Raw genomic sequence first — 18,607 nt, 5'->3', positions numbered from 1 at the left:
GTTTCAGTTTTCTTCCTTATGGTATATACATTGTAGTTGAAGTAAATATTTAAAAAAGGTCTCCAAACACCAACTCGTGATATTGCTGGAAGACCTTGGGTTGTTTTTATCTATTTTACACATTGCATTGCAAAATCTTAATTTGATTACCAATTACTTTAGACAAATTTTGTAAAGTAATTGATTAGATTTCCATAATTTTTTTCAGATGAAATTAATTTAACTACACACTGAATTTTATGATCAATTTTATTTTTACCACAACTTTGTAGTTCCATGAAGAACATAAATACTTAAAATTCATTAAACATTAAATTCCCTAATTGGTTAAAACATATTTCTCTTTAGAAATTTATAAATTAATGAATGTACAACGTTACTGTAGTTACAGATTTTGGCTAATAACAAAATGTTGTAAAAGTCATCATCTAAATGAAAGCCATAGGTTTGGTCTTAGTAATATAAAAGTAATATTTAATGCATCAAAATAGAACTTGATTGTGACTAGCTTTAAGAACTGTATTAAACATTTAGTTATCATGAATGCAATTACTCATATTGAATGGACACTTATCTACAAGCTATATATATTGTAAAAGAAGAAAAAAAAAAGTTATACTCATTACCGATATTTGAAATTGCGCACAATTACTCGGAAAAGGATGTCAGCTACATGAATTACTGAAAGAATTATGTGTCAATTACCAAGACAAAAATGTGAACCCTAGTGTTAGGTTCCATGGTTCGTACAGTCTTAAAAAGTGCTCAAATTTGAGTCCATTTTGGACTAGTGGCTTTGAAATGTGCTTAATAATGAAAAAAGTGCTAAACAATGAAAAAAGTGCCTAAAAGTCATTGAATTTGATTATTCTCTTGAAAAGTGCTTAAAAAGTGTTTAAACCCGCTGCAAACATGCTTGAAAATGATTTAATGACATGCATAGTGTCGGTAAAAATCGACAGTTTACTAAAGAAATCCCCCCACAACTAAAAACAAAACAATTTCATACCAAACTCTGTGAACAGTGACAATGATTTCATTTGCTGGTCGTAAGAAAAATAAAAGAGCTGTACTATACATGAATACATACGTATATATTAAAACATCACATAATAATTATACAATATATGTTATTTAGCAGTCAAGAATAAAGTGTCCAATGTGTTTTATGACTGTTTTAAAGTTACTTTAACATTGGTTACAAATAATATATGCGCAAAAACATTTGCTTGAAAAAAGGAAATTGTGCTTAAAAACTTAAGCAATCAAGCTGAAATTACGTTCCTGACAACTTTTATCGTAAGTATACATGTAAATATTGAATCTATCTTTTACTCACAAGGTTTGTTATAAATTAAAAAGACGGCACACCTTATAAATGTCTTGCCCCTTTTTATAATATCGAAATAGTAGTTTTTAGAACATTAATCTTAGTATGGGATTATCCCATCATTCTGACATAACATTAATCATACACTTGGTATATAGAGACGGCCTTGTTATGGGAGATATATTGTATGCACATAAAACATGTACCCATATGACAATAAGGTAAACCACATTAGATCCCTTAAATAGTTAACAAAATATAGTATATGCCCGCTGATATGGTCTATTTTCGAAAAATTGATAATCGATGAGGTAACGCGTTTAAAGATAGTAGCGTGAAAACCCAAGTGTTACTATTTTAAGATAAAATAAACAAAGTTGGGAAATAACCGGGGATTTTATTATAAAGGTAAGTGCAATATTTTTGTTGTTTTTTTGTTTTTTTTGTTTTTGTTTTTGTTTGTTTTGTTTTTGTTTTGTTATTATGTTTTGTTTTCTTCTCAATTTTGGTTTAAATGAATACCAGGTTTTTATTTATATAATACTTTTGAAGCTTACATAATTCATAGATCTCGTATTAATATTTCCTTACTAGGTATAGATAACATAAAAATTTTAATGAAATGATTCACAAAGATACATTTAATTAAATCACGCCATATCAAACTAAGAAAAAAAACAAAAGTATTCAAAAACCTCAACATGGAGGCATTACATACTTAACAGCTGTGAGGGTCAAGTGGTTTGAAGTCAACGACCTTAATCACTCGGTTATAGGACGACCCACTCAAAAAAATCTAATTCTGATTGAATGAACGGTGTTTATTTATTTTTTTACAATAAAAACTAAGTACATATCTAGTGCTTGGGTGTAATAAATTAAAATTTCGTGCTTGATAAGGTAACGTTTACGTGTAATTAGAACCCAAAATCAATAAGGTAAAATTCCATTTTTTTATGGTTTTAAATAAAAGTTAAAGCGACAAAAACATATTTTTTCCCGTAATATGAAGGATTCCAGTACATGTTTCGTACGATAAATGACTTATTTTGCAGTATTTATGACCATATTTCAATCTCGTGACTAACGCAGTTGTGATATTTTTTCTGATAAATTACATGGATTGTGAGTGCCGTTTGCGATGCGTAAATTACTTTTTGTTCACTTCGCAACATTACACTTTTAAAGTTTCAAAATCTGAATGAAAATAAGCACGAATCTGGAGGCATGCTGCTTTAATGTGAAACTGTTTTATTGTGAGAAAACGACCACGAGAAAATATCTTTAATAGTCAAATTTTAAAATTTTCAAATGTATCACTCAATGTCGAAACATTATTGCGTGCAAATATTTATATTTGGCATATATTACGATAATTTTATGTTACATTTTAACATTATCATATTATCACTTTTAATTTCTATTACTCTGATGTGAGAAAACGATAATAATCGGAAATAAATGGGTTTGTTTTTATTGCACATTACATTCTGATACTTAGTTTGGATTACCTACCTCTTAACTAACTACTATTGTCAAAATTACGGTGATTATTTATTGGGTACCTGTCAATTCTTACCACGGCCCTACGTCTGGGTCACGTGGGTGAAATGAGTGGAGTTTTTACATTGTAGAATATGTATGTCTATCTTTTTAGGTGCCAGACCAAAACGCAACGCATGTATCAGTGCTATAAAAGAACCAAGGGGTCTATTCAATAAGAGCTAGGGGCTGGTTTCCGGATTCTCTTAATTGTATGTCACAGCTGTCTCTGGAGTCTGCTGAGGTAAGGACCCTATTAAAAGTAAGTGCTTGCACTTTCGAAGGTTATCATTGACCGCCCGGTCTAAAGAAATCCAATCAATTCAATTCAATCAATCAATCAATCAATCAATCAATCAGAAATGACATTATTTAAATTCTGGAAAACACTGGAGACCGAATGACATTCGAGAGGACTCTACGAAAATGGAATTTATTCTAAAATGGAATAAAAGTTATTGTTAATGTAAATTATATACAGGTAATAAACATGTGAAACACTAATAAAAATCATATCTTGAAATTTGCTTAACAATATAAGAAGAGTCTACATGAAATTTTATAATCTGAAAGGAAAAATATATATATATAACTATCCGAGTGTATATTAAGTAACTGATTGTCATAACCTCTTTAAAATTACAAATTGTAATTAAAGTATAGCACATAATTTGCCGAAAATATGTTGAAACAGATGTTAAAATACTGCTTAAGGATACAATGCACTTCTTCGTAAAATGTGGATACTTTTATTGTATTTGATTGCATTAACAAACATACATGTAATAAGTCCAATAGAGATAAATAATTATTTGGTTGACAGTATTATTGAATACATTATTTCCAAGAGTCAAGTATTTATCACAGGGTAATAGAAAATGTTTTCACTGTTCACTTCATTGCTATCATAAAGCCTCTGATTGGGAGGTCGGTCTCAATTCGTAACGGTAGAATTCCGAATCGAAACTGACATTGCAATCGGGGGCTTAAAGTATAGAATTAGGTTTAGTGTAAGGCATTCCTCTTTTGTGAAAAACGTTTTGAATTTGCAATATGCACGTTACTTATTTACGTGTTGAATGTCATTTTGCCATTTCATATTAGAATCAGTTTTCAGAGTTTCGCCAACGCATGATAAATTGACAGTACTTTTGTAATAAACTCGCCTGTCCTGCCCATTTTGCTAAGGTTTCAAAGTTTACAGAAATTAAAATGAGTTTCTCTCGTCAAATATCACCGTCTCCAGAATATTATCACTGACTTTAAACATGATTTCTGTACGTTGTGTGCGCCCATGACGGACGTGAATACATTTGAATTAATGAGATCTAGTATGAATTAAAACTCTCCATTTTTGCACCAAGAATGAATAACGTCCAACAATGTTTGCAATTTATCTTCGGTATCCGATATAAGCACTATATCGTCAACGTATAGTAATATCGAGACTTTCACATTTCCTATGTTAACACCAAGATCAAGGTCATTGATTTCTCGCACTAGGTCATTAGAGAATACTGCCCAGAGAGACGGCGACAGCGTACATCCCTGATGCGCAATTGAACCAGTCTGTGGAGCAAGCCTTTTCTTCAAATAGCTTCTGTTTTAAAGCGACTGTTGCATTCTTTTGTAAAATCAGGAAGACGATAAGATTTTGTATTTTCGTATAACAGTTCCTACCACATTACATGCTTTAAAATTTCACATAAATGAAGTTAAAACGTGGATTTAAAATATGCAATAATATGATGTTTTAAATTTTCAGACCCAGTAAACAAAATGTCAAATCCAGATGAGCATTTTGTTGACTTAAAAGAGAAAAAAGTGAATATTGCTGGCCATGTCATCCAGCCAAGTGATGTTCAGCCTCGAACCGCCCATTCAAGTACAAATGAAGTATCTTTTACTTCACAAAAACAGTATCCACAAGGGAAGCAACCTGTTCCAAAAGGATTTGCAACTCATCCTACATTGGACAACTTAAATCAGCTTCCCGATCCTACATTTACACCCGAGGAAAAATCAAAAACTAAAGTATCAGCAGCCACAACTGATAAGTCAACGAAAACATTCACAGAAGGTCCGTCAGTACCACTCACTGATGAGGCAAATGCAAAGGAATTTGGTGTGGATTTGAAAAAGAACACCAGTAAAGAAACGTTTGACGTCCCAGCCAAACGATACACACGAGGGTAATACTATTTACATAACTTGAAACTGTTTTACATACTTTGTTCTTTTGCCTTTGTATATACAAAAAAATTGATGTATTTCTTATTCAACAGAAATGAACATTTAAGGTGTTTGAGATTCTATTATAATTATTATATTTTACCTATCACATGTAATTTTTGTATACATATTGTAAATTATTGACTATTTTATATTGTTCAGGACTGTGAAATATACAGGAGTTCGTGCACTTGAAGATATGGTTAATGGTTTACGGAATCGTTTGGATGAAGAAACAGGGTGTATTGTTGATAAGGTAAGGACCATATGATATTCTTTAATTTGTTACATTGTGAAAGTTACATGTATAAATTCTATATGAATATAACTTTTTTTCCGCAAGCAAAATTTTATTACTGATAGAGATTATTTGATCAGTAAGTGGTTGTGTAATAGGTACTCAATTGGGACAAGATGTGACTTGATTCTAAAAACAAATGTACAAGAAATATCTTAAATAAAGTCTGAATAGGCTTCGTTACTGTTGAATAAATTAATATATTCCTTGCTCTTTTAACATGAGATAGCTACCCAGCTAGGCTCTTTAGGGCTTTTTGTAAAATCCAGGGTTGCGTTTCATAGGATGCCTTACGTCTGAAATCAGTCTAGAGACCAAAACGGAGACGATTTTGTATTTCAAAGAATACGTCTAAACTTGTGACTTCTGTGCTATGATTCTTTTAATTTCTGAATAGTATTGCAGATGATTGAGTACATACACATTGCGAATAAAATGGTTGGTCATTGTAATGCGTAACTTTTCTCAGGAAAATAAATTTAATTATAGTTTAGAGGGTTTATTGAAATGGTCCGTAGTTAGTCTGAAAGTTGGTTTTATGTCATTGGATTAAGGATACAGTTAAGACTTTCAATGAAACGCAGCCCTAGCTGGTTCAAGTCATTGTATCAAAAACACTGCACACAGAATATCATGTTAGGCCTTCTTTATCAAAAAAGGGAATTCGCTCATAAATCTGGTATGATATGAAATCAAACACTGATGAATATGTACTATAAGAACAAATGAGTTATGGGACCAAAAACAATATAAAAAAGTTACTACATGACGCAGTGTTTATTTTATGGCTGTAATGAAATAACTTGAAATGTCTGATCATTTTAATGAGATCAGGAAGGAACTTTTATATATATATTTCCAGACATGTGTCCCAGAGTCTGATTGCTATGAAGAGAATGTACATTTTGTGAGAAGAAAATGTCTTGGTCGAGGTTCTTTTGGTGAAGTCAGTCTTTGTCAGGATAAGAAAACAAGACAACAGTTCGTCATAAAACAGGTATTAAAGCTGATAAAACCTCCTTACTTTATTCCCGGTGAAAGTAATCAAAGTGCTGCAGCACTGAATGCGACGGACATGCAACCGGAGAGACATTTAGGCTTCTTTTAAACAAAAGCAAAACACAAAATATATAACAGAGAAAATTTGTTCCATACAAGTTCGAGATTTGTAGAGCAATATTTTTTGTGTCCCAAACTGATATAATTCAGATTTTCTACTTTCAAGCACTAAAATACAGAATGAAATTCATGCCTAAAAACTCTGGTCAAACTTGTAAATCAGTCTCCTTATCGATTTATTCTAAGAAATGATATGTAAATAGAAAAAAAAACTGTCAACGAAATATTTCTAAAATAAATCCAGGCAAATAAACTTCAAACATAATACATTATACCTTTGAGAATGCTATTTAGAATTGCTTCCTGTTATATCATAGTGCGCATATAGACAATAAAATATAAGTCATTTGTATTTTTATTTCTCTTGGATAATCATATGTCTCATTAAAAAAAAATTGGTTAAAATCATCAGCAATCAATAGTGTATTTTTTAGATTTTTTTTTATTTACAAGGTAAAGATGTAGAGGCCAGAGCACATCGTTTTTATTTTAATTTAAATGTCACTTAAGCACTACAGTGTTTAGTTGTCCTTTTCAATTTCACACTAAATTCCATTTTCAACTTGTTTGCTTCTTACAATTGTATAGAATTTCTAAAAGTATTGCATGTAATCCGCTGGTTTATTAATTACATGTATAATGTGTACTCCCTAATCGCCTGTCCAAAAATCAGAACAGGTGAAGCAGAATCTATTTTTAGAATAGCGAAGGTTAATTCATATCATGACCTAGAAAAATATGTAAACAAACCACAAGAATCGGAAGTAGAACTGATATTATAACTTCCTTACCATGAAAGACTACATGGCGGTAAAGTGTTGAAAAACTCTCTTCTTACATGCATTTTCAAAAATAGATATTTATACTAACTATTGTACTGAATCTAATATATTAATAACTGCTGAATATTCAGCTAAACCCGCGGTATGAGTCACGAAAAGAGTTCTTCTTTTATTAATGCGCGAGTTATCCTAGAGTCACGAAAAACTTTTGATTTGTTAATAATAATGTTTTGTATGATGTAGAAATATTTATTTCCTAATAATGTCTTGGAACTCAGAGGTTACACCTTTATTGTAGTATAATTTGCTGTCCTACTTTTTCGACAGCGGTAAATCGTTTCAGCAGTAATTTGCATATTGCGCAATAATACTACGGGACTACAAAGTTTTTATCAATAATATACGTTCATATTTTAACTTGGATAACTTAATTTGAAATTGAAAAGGCTAAATATGGAAGACATTAAGATATCCAGACAAAGTATGGGAGTTTTGAAAGATCAAATTCATGTACTATTTCTTGGGCTGTTAATCGGTTTAGGACACATTGCGCGAGTGTAGCCAACGAAATCCCATGTGTAGATGACTTAGCTCTGAACGCGCCTGAGGGCGCGTCCGTCGCAAAAAAGGGTTTGATGTATTTTAGATGCTTACTACCTAAAAAGTAGTGCTAAGTGTGAAGTAATATGTTATAAAATGAGCAAAATGTAATTAGTCCCCTACCGGTTTATCGGAGGGGACTTTAGGTTTACCCTCCGTCCGTCTGTCCGTCTGTCTGTCCGTCCGTCCGTCCGTCCGTCCGTCTGTCTGTCAGTCCGTCCGTCCACAAAACTGGATCCCGCGATAACTTGAAAAGTACCCAAAATATTTTTATGAAACTTGATATATGGATAGATGGCAGTATGGAGATTATGCACGTCTTTTTCTTTTCTTCCTATGTTGAAAATTCTGGTGCTATGGCAACAAATAGGCTGAAAATATGGCAAATTTTACACATAAACTGGATCCAGTGATAAGTCAAAAAGTACTGGAAATATTTTTATGAAACTTGAAATATGGGTAGATGGCAGTCTGGAGATTATGCATGTCTTATTTTTTGTCCTATTTTGAAAAAATATTGGTTGCCTTGGCAACAAATAGGCTTAAAACATGGTAAATATAACTTCAATATTTGTGATTAAGTCAAAAAGAGCTGATTTTTTTTATGAAATTGCATCTTTAATTCAAGAGTTATCTCCTCTTTAAGAATTTTGCTTTTAAAAATGTTATATTTTGGTAACAGGGATGTTTCAAATATTAACTTTAGAGTGTCCTTCAGTCCGTCTGTCTGTCTGTTCATAAAAACTGTTTCCTGTGATCACTTTAACTTTTCCAACAAGTTTACTTAAAATAGAGAAAAATGGAAACATTAGTGAATGGCCAATGACCCTTCAGAATGTTGATGGGGTTCTAACCGGTAGGGGACTTATGGATTGCTTGCAATACTATGATAATTGCTTGTTATTGTGAGTATTTTGTATGGAAGTAAAATAACTACTTTGCTGTTACTTTATGGCAAAAAAAAATTCAGGGAATTGGCAAGTGAGTAAATTTTTGGAAACTAAAATGGGACACCAGAAATAAAACGCTTTTAAAAAATAGAGGTAAACGAATACTATAGAGCATAAAGTGTCTTTGATTTATGCTTTACCTATATCAACACACCAATCTTCTTCTGTACAAATATTTTCCAGTAAGCCAGGTGCATACAACATCCAGTATTATTTTGGATTTGTACAGTGCAAACTTGACATTTACAATAAAGCTTAAAAACAAATACAATGTTCATGATTATGATGTGTTATCACCAAACTTTGTGTATACGATTCACCTGGACAGAAAGAGGTATCATTTTAAAAAATATTTCAATATTTAAATAAAACCACATGGTTGGTAAAAATATTTTTTTCTTTCTATTGAGCGGAGCAATGCCATTATCACCAACTTGTTATACTTACAGGTTTCAAAGAATAAGTTAAGATCAAGTGAAATAATTGTACCATCTAAACTGAAGCATCTTAACTTGACCAAGTTCTACGGTCTTATACAGCGATACTACGGTAAAGACAAGGGGAATCCAACCATGGAGTTGCTGCTTGAGTATTGCGGTGAGTTGTCAAAAGTCTGTTTGAATCCTGTTACAAATCTCTTTTAAGTGTAACTTTCTACTGGTAAATGCATATGTTTTTTTAACGGAATTATGAATAATTGGACAAAGGCAATAAATATTATACTGGAAAGTTACCGTATGATATGTACTGTGAATATGGGCAGAATAAACAAAATAAAGAAAGTGAATGAGGTTGTGTAAATGTAAATGTAAATGCTTCTTTTATACTTTTCAAGTATGTGATTGTTTACTTACCATCTTTATCCAAATCGAAGCTACAATTTTCCGTTAACTTTTAATGTTTTTATTTATTCATGAAACCCAGTGTTTTTAGCTCACCTGTCACAAAGTGACAGGGTGAGCTTTTGTGATCGCTTTTCGTCCGGCGTCCGTCCGTCGTCCGTCCGTCGTCCGTCCGTCCGTCCGTAAACTTTTGCTTTAAATGACATCTCCTCATAAACCACTGAGCCAATTTCATCCAAACTTCACAGGAATGTTCCTTTGGTGGTCACCTTTAAAAATTGTTCAAAGAATTTAATTCCATGCAGAACTCTGGTTGCCATGGCAACCAAATGAAAAAACTTTAAATATCTTCTTTTAAAAAACCATAAGAGCTAGAGCTTAGATATTTGGCATGAAACATCTTCTAGTGAGTGTCTACCAAGTTTGTTCAAATAAAAGCCCTGGGGTCAAAATTGGCCCTGCCCCAGGGGGTCATTGATTTTCCCTATATGCATATAGTAAAAACTTAAAAAATCTTCTTTTAAAGAACCGTAAGAGCTAGAGCTTAGATATTTGGCATGAAACATCTTCTAGTGAGTGTCTACCAAGTTTGTTCAAATAAAAGCCCTGGGGTCAAAATTGGCCCCGCCCCAGGGGGTCATTGATTTTCCCTATATGCATATAGTAAAAACTTAAAAAATCTTCTTTTAAAGAACCCAAAGAGCTAGAGCTAAGATATTAAGCATGAAACATCTTCTAGTGAGTGTCTACCAAGTTTGTTCAAATTAAAGCCCTGGGGTCAAAATTGGCCCCGCCCCGGGGGTCATTGATTTTCCCTATATGCATATAGTAAAAACTTAAAAAATCTTCTTTTAAAGAACCATAAGAGCTAGAGCTTAGATATTTGGCATGAAACATCTTCTAGTGAATGTCTACCAAGTTTGTTCAAATAAAAGCCCTGGGGTCAAAATTGGCCCCGCCCCAGGGGGTCATTGATTTTCCCTATATGCATATAGTAAAAACTTAAAAAATCTTCTTTTAAAGAACCCAAAGAGCTAGAGCTAAGATATTAAGCATGAAACATCTTCTAGTGAGTGTCTACCAAGTTTGTTCAAATTAAAGCCCTGGGGTCAAAATTGGCCCCGCCCCGGGGGTCATTGATTTTCCATATGGTAAAAACTTAAAAAATCTTCTTTTAAAGAACCATAAGAGCTAGAGCTTAGATATTTGGCATGAAACATTTTCTAGTGAATGTCTACCAAGTTTGTTCAAATAAAAGCCCTGGGGTCAAAATTGACCCTGCCCCAGGGGGTCATAGATTTTCCCTATATGCATATAGTAAAAACTTAAAAAATCTTCTTTTAAAGAACCCTAAGAGCTAGAGCTAAGATATTTAGCATGAAGCATGTTCTAATGAGTGTCTACCAAGTTTGTTCAAATAAAAGCTCTGGGGTCAAAATTGGCCCCGCCCCAGGGGTCATTGATTTTCCCTATATGCATATAGTAAAAACTTAAAAAATCTTCTTTTAAAGAACTCAAAGAGCTAGAGCTAAGATATTTAGCATGAAGCATGTTCTAATGGGTGTCTACCAAGTATGTTCAAATAAAAGCCCTGGGGTCAAAACTGGCCCCGCCCGGGGGGGGGGGTCATTGATTTTCCTTATATGTGTATAGCAAAAACTTAAAAATCTTCTTTGGAAAACCCCAAATAGCTAGAGTTTAGATATTAAGCATGAAACATCTTTAAGTAAATATCTACAAAGTTTGTTAAAATAAACGCCCGGGGGTCAAAACTGGCCCTGCCCCAGGGGTGACATTGTTTTTAACTATATGTGTATAGTAAAAACTTTAAAAATCTTCTTTTAAAAATGCCAATGAGCTAGAACTTAGATGTTTAGCATGAAACATCTTCTTATGGGTGTCTACCAAGTCTGTTCAAATAAACAAATAAAAGCCCGTGGGTAAAAATTGGCCCAGGGGTGGGGGGCCTATATACAGGTGAGCGACCTCAGGGCCATCATGGCCCTCTTGTTTCAGTCTTTTGTTGATTGGTTCTGGCGTCGTATTGCTATTATTTATGAAAACAGTTCTTTGTTAGAAAGCTAATTATTGTTAAAGCTTAAATCACGTGTTGGAAAATGTACAAACACTTTTGTATATAAAGCTCGCATTAGATTGACTCTATTTCTCACGCTTTTAAATTTATCAAAAAATATGAGAATAATCATGTCTGACAGGTCTACTTTATTCATATAATTTTCAATTTTAACAAACCTTTTGGCCTAAATTTGTATGAAACAACAAAATATTTAATATATTTTAGGACTTGCTATAAACAAGTATTATGATCAGTTTGGACTTCTCACTGATGCACAAAAATGGGAAGTTTCAAAGCAAGGATGTGCGGGCTTAGATCACATGAGCAGTAACAACATAGTGCACCAAACGTAAGTCCATTTTGTGACATGCATATTTAGAACTTCTACATGCATTGTGTAATGAGGGTTTATATTGTTACAGCAGTGCTCGGTAGGCCAAGTTTCATGACTCTTCTACTTTCATGACCCCTTTTTGACGAACTTGTATATTTATTTGAATATCTCTGAAACCACTAAATGCATTAACTTGAACATTAAAATGTAGAGAGAGTAATAATAAATCATCATTAACACTTCATCATACCAAGTCCTATAGTTCTTTATTGAGTTTGACCACCCTTATTACTTCGTGCAATTAATACTTACTTCAATGTGTCAGATATTCATATGAAAGTGGATTTGTCAACACTTGGCACATTTTTAAGTATTTCATTTATTGATAAAAAAATATACCATTTGGATACTCATATAAAATATTTCTTAAAAAATAATGTTGATAGAGTTGCAAGTCATTTACTATACATGTAATCATTTTTATGATGATAAAAAAATTTCTAGAACAATTTATTATCTGCTTTATATAGATATGTTATTTCAGATAATTGAACGTCTGTGGTTCTACTCAGGTGTCAGTTCGTGCCTTAAATAATGCACGGAAGGGAACCTGAGGTCTTCCTCCACCAGTAAATCTGTAAGAACGTCGCCATATGACTTACACTATGTCGGTGTGACGTAAAACCCAAACAAAATTTCACAAACAAATATCAGATAATGTACATTCTTCTAATAATATACTATCATATTACTTTAAACAGCGGAGAATATTTGTATCAAGGTTAGGGCAGATGGATATGTTGTAGTAAAACTGACGGACTTTGGCTCATCAAGACTCTCAGAAGAACAACTAGAATTTGTTGGATTGACCTATGAATATTTGGCGCCTGAAGTTTGCAAGATGTTTCTGCAACGCCAGTAGGTTCTTGAATATACCATTTTTTTTCGTTTTTGAAACAAATGGTCTTGAGGCAACTTACAGATTATTGTATAACCGGAAATTATTGCTTGCCACAAATAAGTTTACGGTGTGAATGGATGCTCGACTGAAGGTTATATTTAAGTAATGAAAAAATGGTAAGGTGATGACTTTGAATAAATTGTTAATTACCTTGTTGAATTGAATCCTGTCAGGTACAGTGAAATATTTCATGCGAGGGAGCTATCTGGCTAGCTAACAGAATGTCGCTGACACTTCTCGTGTGCTAGGCACGATCAAATAATGCAGAAAGATAGCTCAAGTCTTCTTAAACGAGTAAGGCTTGAATTATAGTTGCAATAGGACATTTACCCTGTAGGTTTGTCTTTTGGTCATAAACGAAAAGATGAATAGATAGATATTCAATGTAATAACATTTTTGTTTGTTTGTAAACTTTTCATTTTACCGTGTTTAACTAATTGTCAGAAGTCTTTGGTTTAAGGTATTTCTTTCATAAAGTTTCATGACTTTTATCATATTCTCTTTTGATATATTTTTTTCAGGCTAGTTCGAAAGTTTGGATTGAGTAGAGAGGATATAACAGGAAAAGTTGATACTTTTGCCTTCGGACTCGTGATAATGTTCTTATTTAAAGGGTACCATATCCTTGTCAAGTTCATTACCAATGGGAATTTAAACTACAATGGTATAAGTAAAGACAAGTTAAGCCAGATGCGCAGGAAACTGATAGAACTGGTGAGAAGGTTTTACAAATCTAAATAGCTATGGCACTGTTTATCTTTTGATAAATTGCTTTTTGGTAAATGAGCATAGTCAAAGGTTATCAAACCTGATCTTTAAATTGGATACTATTTCTTTTGCAATGATGCTTTTCTTTTAGTGAAAGAACTAGATGATTTGATATTATGTCATCAAGTTGAGAGAAATTTTAAGATCTTACATGAGCTACAGACCGGAATATTATGCTCAAAGGTAGATGCTTAAGGTGGTAACGATGCTGTTCTGAGAGCTGGATAAGCTTGTTAAACAGTGTTTAATTCTTTTTCTAGCACAGTACATATTGGTAACTATTCAAAACAAGGTTACAAATATTGATAATTTTATTTATAACTTTTGTCATAGAAGCGTATCCGTGAATTGACAGCTGTGATCATAAAGACAGAATACATCATCTCATTCTAAGCACGCAACTCGTTCATAAAGACGGCGAATTGGCGTCATCTTAAATCATGAGACTGTTATAACTCTGTGACTGTAGAATGGTATGTTCAGCACGGCTGCAAACAATAGAAACATCCAGTCTGATATGCAACAAGTTATCAACGAGTGTATGCTAATTAAGTAAAGAAATGCATTGTCTCAAACTTTATTGCCCAGTGCGTCTAATATTACGGACAAAGCATAAGTTATTTGATCATGAAACTTGACTGACATATTGCTTCAAAGTGCTGCTAAACCCAAGTGTTACAATTGTTTTGCTTGCTCTTTGTAGTTAAATTGTCAATTTAACTCTTGTGGAGAGAAATGAATGAGACAAACTATGTATTAATTGATATCTTTCTATATCATATAATTCTCGAATTGTACACAATTTGTTTTATATCAGAGAACGATCTTTCTGCTGCTGAATTTATTTGTTGTTGCAGATGGCTGACAGTAGTACAGACTTTGTGCATGACCTGATACCAGACGAGTGTGACTTTAAAATGAAATTTCTTCTGAGGGAGCTGACTCTACTCAACCACCATGATCGGTTCAGTGCACGACAAGCTCTAGGCTCATTAAAGGGTAAGATAAAGCTTGAAGGAAATTCACAATCCCCAACTCAAAATTTAAAAAGATGTACGTAAACTTAAGTGTAGAATATCACGGATGACAGCTGTACTTGTAGTTAAAGAAATAACACCTTATTTTTTAAGATAAAAAGGTTTTGTAATAAATTGTTAAATCATTTATGTAATCAATATATGAAACTGCTTTTGAAAAGTATTGGAATGTAGTATAGTGGAATCCCACTAAAGTATATGAATCATGTCACGGGGGTCAAAAATAGTCTTGTTAAGGTCAGAGTGTGACAAAGAAAAATTCGCAGCTTTCCTTAAAGTTTAAATAAAACTACATATGTTGTACAAAAGCTTTTTTTATCCTAAAGATCTACTTTTGATAAAGTGTCATAGTTAGATAAGACTTTGAATTATATTAACTTAAACTATTTTGCAGGAATAGCTAAAGTTAGTATGGAGAGCGAGAACGAACAACCAGAGAAAACAACAATGGGTGCTCCTAGTTTATCAGTAAGTTATCAGCTCATTTACTCGAAAACATGTGTTTCATATATACCTTTTTATCAACATTGACCAATATATCATACGTTGACGCGATACCTCGCTAAAGCTCTCGATGTTCCCGATTCTGCAGAACATAATGCTTTGAGTATGATAATAGATTGTCCGCTAGAGTCTAAGCTGGAAAGTGACCACTGGACCGTAACAGTGTTTGTTTGAAAAATGAGTTTTTGTGAGGAACATGTATTATTCCTTCAAATCAAACAATGAATCGTTTTTATTGTAGATAACTGAAGGGAATGAACCCATATCTCTCAACAACGTGTCTCCACAAACACACCAATTATCAGAATTTACTTCTATCAGACCTAAAGTTAGAAAAACAAGAGCTAAGAACATTGATTCCCTTGGTCGTAAAGCAACCATAAAGCCTGAAGTTTCCTTGAAAATGCCACAGGTCAGTGTGACTTTATTTTCATATTCTTTTTTTTTTTTTTATTACAAAACAAATTAAGACAATTTATCACAGATATATCTATCACATTGTTTTTTTAACACAGTAATTAATTGAAAAATAATAACTTTACATTCATAATTAAATCAAAGATCTTGTTGACTTCAAGACAATATATACAACACAGGATAACCCATGAAAGTTCAATATAAAATAGAGAACTTATTTCCAATGGGGTCCTTTGATGGTAAAGAATATATTTTCTTGAGAACTGACATTCAGGTCAATACTTAGAGATGATATACTGGACTGATGTTAAATTTCTAAGATCAAATAATATTAATTTCTATTGCACATTATGTTAATTACATATATCACATATTTGCAGGAATAATACTATGAATATGACTAGTTATCACACCAATATTAAAGAACAAGTGCATGTATGCATATGAAACGTGTACTTTGATTCTTATAATACAGCACGTTTGTAAGGTAATTTCATTTTGGGAAATCTTGGTGTTTACACGACTGCTTGCAGTTTAATGCATGTTAGCTGACCTTAAAATGGATAGAAAATTCGAGGCTAAATTTTTCATTGCTGAAAACTGGCAAGGTCGAACTTACATAAAAAAAAGAGTTGAAACCAAACCTCTAATACTGCATGTCTTTTTTCTTCAATAATCTCAAACAGGGGCTAGCCAAGGAACAGGAAATGGTGAAGCAATATGCTCCCACAGTTCAGCAAGAGATTAGACAGAAAAGGGTAGAAGAGGTCAATTTTCTGACTGGTCAAACGAAGAAGATGAAAACATTTGGGAATAGTCCATTACAAATGGACGTGCAGGAGGAGCACATTAAGGAGGATGAGGAGGAAAGTAAGGGGTCGGCAATCCCAAACTTTTCCATGCTACTGTCCAACTAAATCGAACTAAAATAAATTTGTATAAACTAAACTACAAGTGGACTTGTCTGAGCTTTGTTCAGCCACAATGACTATATTAGTACTCTTCAGCATATAACATTTTCATTTAAGAATTGTTTTGTTGAAAATATGTTTATTGTACATGAACTTTATAGCTATTTACTTCTTTGTGAGTTTTATATGTATAGTTTTCTTTTTTCATTTTATCTTTCTTTTCATGTGTCTGTTATTGTTGAAACGTGTATATGAGTATAAGTATGACGAAACCTTTAAAATCTAAAAATAACTTATTAAATAGGAAGCTCGTTTTTTTTTTATTTCACTGGATAATAGGTATCAATATTTTATACAAATTAAGATTTCTTAAGCTTATTATAAAACAACCAAAATTATAAAAAAATGAGCACAAAAGGAAAAGGGGTACAACAAAATGAAGTCTATTATATTTATTTGTTTTTATTTTATATATCTGCATTTTTACAAACTATTTCCTTAATTATAATTAGATTAAGATTGCTAGAAATTTGAAGATCGTAAAAACAATAATATTTTAGACTGAAAAATTACTATTTATCAATTGAAAGTTAAATACATATAAAATGTTGCACAATTTTTTTTCTATTTTAAATTAATATGTTTCTTAATAAAAAAAACTCGTCATTTCAACTTTATTATACATGTATATACACATGTGATAAGTTACCATTTGTGATACATATGATATATTTATATTGTTAAATTTCTACTTTTTGAGTGTGGTAGTTGCTGATCTGCTTCTTTCAAATCTAATTCGAGAGTTACTAAATCGTTACGTTTTGTTTCTACTAAATATTTTACTATGATATATGTTTTATTGAAGCTTTTAAGAACCATGAGTTTGTCTTGATCAGCAGAAATCACACAACGGTATTGGAAATAACATATTTAATTAATTTTATGTAATTATTATCTTATATCATCGTGTGTTATAACCTGAATAAAGTAAACATCTTTAATCTTTTTATACAAGTTTTTGTATTTGTATGTTTGCGTCATTGAACAATTTTAGAACAATTTTACGTATATATATAATGCTTCATTTAATCTTATCATCATTCAATGTATTTTTGTTGTCTTAATATTCAAAGAAGTCAACCCAGTATCAGATATCAGTGAGAGGCTATTTTTATTTATCATCATTGCTTAAATGTAAGTAGATATTGAAAGAAATAACATTTTTCTTAAATAATATATTCAGTGTGATTCAACAAGTTTTTTGTAAAGTGCACTAGATTTTTTTCTGACTTTCCGACAGATTTTTACAATGTCATTTTCTGTCATCATTGAGAAAGGCTGATTATTATTGTATCAGTTATAACGTTATGTTTGTTCTTTTTTTATTATTAGTGCCATAATTGTCAATGAATCGCACGTTCTATAAACATTTATTGAACTAGAAAGGGAGGGAAAAATATTGAAGAATCTGATTTTTACTTATGTGTTGTGAAATTGGTGTTACAACTTGGTTAGTCTTTTGATTACATTATATCTACTGCTATAGTTTTAATGAACATTAGCGGTCTTTAGGAAGAGGTGGTTTTACTACCAATTGAATTTTATTGACAAGGGAAAATTATTTTGCGCTCTTTACCAACACATTTTTCAAATAAAAATGAGGTCGTTAATGATAAATTTCTATATTTGACAAATTTCACGGCTTTATCTGAACAATTGACTTGTGTTTAAATGTTTCTCTTAGTAGTTACCTAGTTATCTATGCCCCTGACCGAGGCAAATTCATGTATATCTGCATTTTTAGCTCACCTGTCACAAAGTGACAGGGTGAGCTTTTGTGATCGCTTTTCGTCCGGCGTCCGTCCGTCGTCCGTCCGTCCGTCCGTAAACGTTTGCTTTAAA

The 18,607-nt window shown here is 32.3% G+C and overlaps 3 protein-coding genes across 3 annotated transcripts; all 3 read left to right on the top strand.

Annotated features, from left to right (window-relative positions):
* Positions 1 to 4,642: 4,642 nt before the first annotated feature.
* Positions 4,643 to 12,654, top strand: LOC132744553 (mitogen-activated protein kinase kinase kinase 3-like). The gene is made up of 6 exons (XM_060733301.1): positions 4,643 to 5,064; positions 5,267 to 5,360; positions 6,265 to 6,399; positions 9,303 to 9,450; positions 11,998 to 12,121; positions 12,651 to 12,654. The coding sequence occupies exons 1-6, from the start codon at positions 4,652 to 4,654 to the stop codon at positions 12,652 to 12,654; spliced, it is 918 nt and encodes a 305-aa protein (XP_060589284.1). The 5' UTR covers positions 4,643 to 4,651.
* On the top strand, positions 12,643 to 14,897 carry LOC132744552 (uncharacterized). Its single transcript, XM_060733300.1, has 3 exons — positions 12,643 to 13,024; positions 13,590 to 13,782; positions 14,694 to 14,897. The coding sequence occupies exons 1-3, from the start codon at positions 13,008 to 13,010 to the stop codon at positions 14,895 to 14,897; spliced, it is 414 nt and encodes a 137-aa protein (XP_060589283.1). The 5' UTR covers positions 12,643 to 13,007.
* A 353-nt stretch (positions 14,898 to 15,250) lies between these two features.
* Positions 15,251 to 18,283, top strand: LOC132744555 (uncharacterized). Its single transcript, XM_060733303.1, has 3 exons — positions 15,251 to 15,341; positions 15,619 to 15,789; positions 16,481 to 18,283. The coding sequence occupies exons 1-3, from the start codon at positions 15,285 to 15,287 to the stop codon at positions 16,709 to 16,711; spliced, it is 459 nt and encodes a 152-aa protein (XP_060589286.1). The 5' UTR covers positions 15,251 to 15,284; the 3' UTR covers positions 16,712 to 18,283.
* The last annotated feature ends 324 nt before the right edge of the window (positions 18,284 to 18,607 follow it).

This window comes from Ruditapes philippinarum, unplaced genomic scaffold (genome assembly GCF_026571515.1).
Source record: "Ruditapes philippinarum isolate M1 unplaced genomic scaffold, ASM2657151v2 ctg809_1_1_1_1, whole genome shotgun sequence".
NCBI classification, from domain to species: Eukaryota; Metazoa; Mollusca; class Bivalvia; order Venerida; family Veneridae; genus Ruditapes; species Ruditapes philippinarum.
Note: the sequence above shows the minus strand (reverse complement) of the source record. Positions and strands in the feature narration are given on the sequence as shown.

Bases quoted from the DNA above. Each gene is read 5' to 3' on its own strand.
- LOC132744555 (XM_060733303.1), top strand. From the start codon at position 15,285: ATGGAGAGCGAGAACGAACAACCAGAGAAAACAACAATGGGTGCTCCT. The intron at 15,342-15,618 runs GTAAGTTATCAG...TTTTTATTGTAG, and splicing joins TGGGTGCTCCTAGTTTATCA to ATAACTGAAGGGAATGAACC. The intron at 15,790-16,480 runs GTCAGTGTGACT...AATCTCAAACAG, and splicing joins TTTCCTTGAAAATGCCACAG to GGGCTAGCCAAGGAACAGGA.
- LOC132744552 (XM_060733300.1), top strand. The intron at 13,783-14,693 runs GTGAGAAGGTTT...TTGTTGTTGCAG, and splicing joins GCAGGAAACTGATAGAACTG to ATGGCTGACAGTAGTACAGA.
- LOC132744553 (XM_060733301.1), top strand. From the start codon at position 4,652: ATGTCAAATCCAGATGAGCATTTTGTTGACTTAAAAGAGAAAAAAGTG. The intron at 5,361-6,264 runs GTAAGGACCATA...ATATATTTCCAG, and splicing joins CAGGGTGTATTGTTGATAAG to ACATGTGTCCCAGAGTCTGA. The intron at 6,400-9,302 runs GTATTAAAGCTG...TTATACTTACAG, and splicing joins AACAGTTCGTCATAAAACAG to GTTTCAAAGAATAAGTTAAG.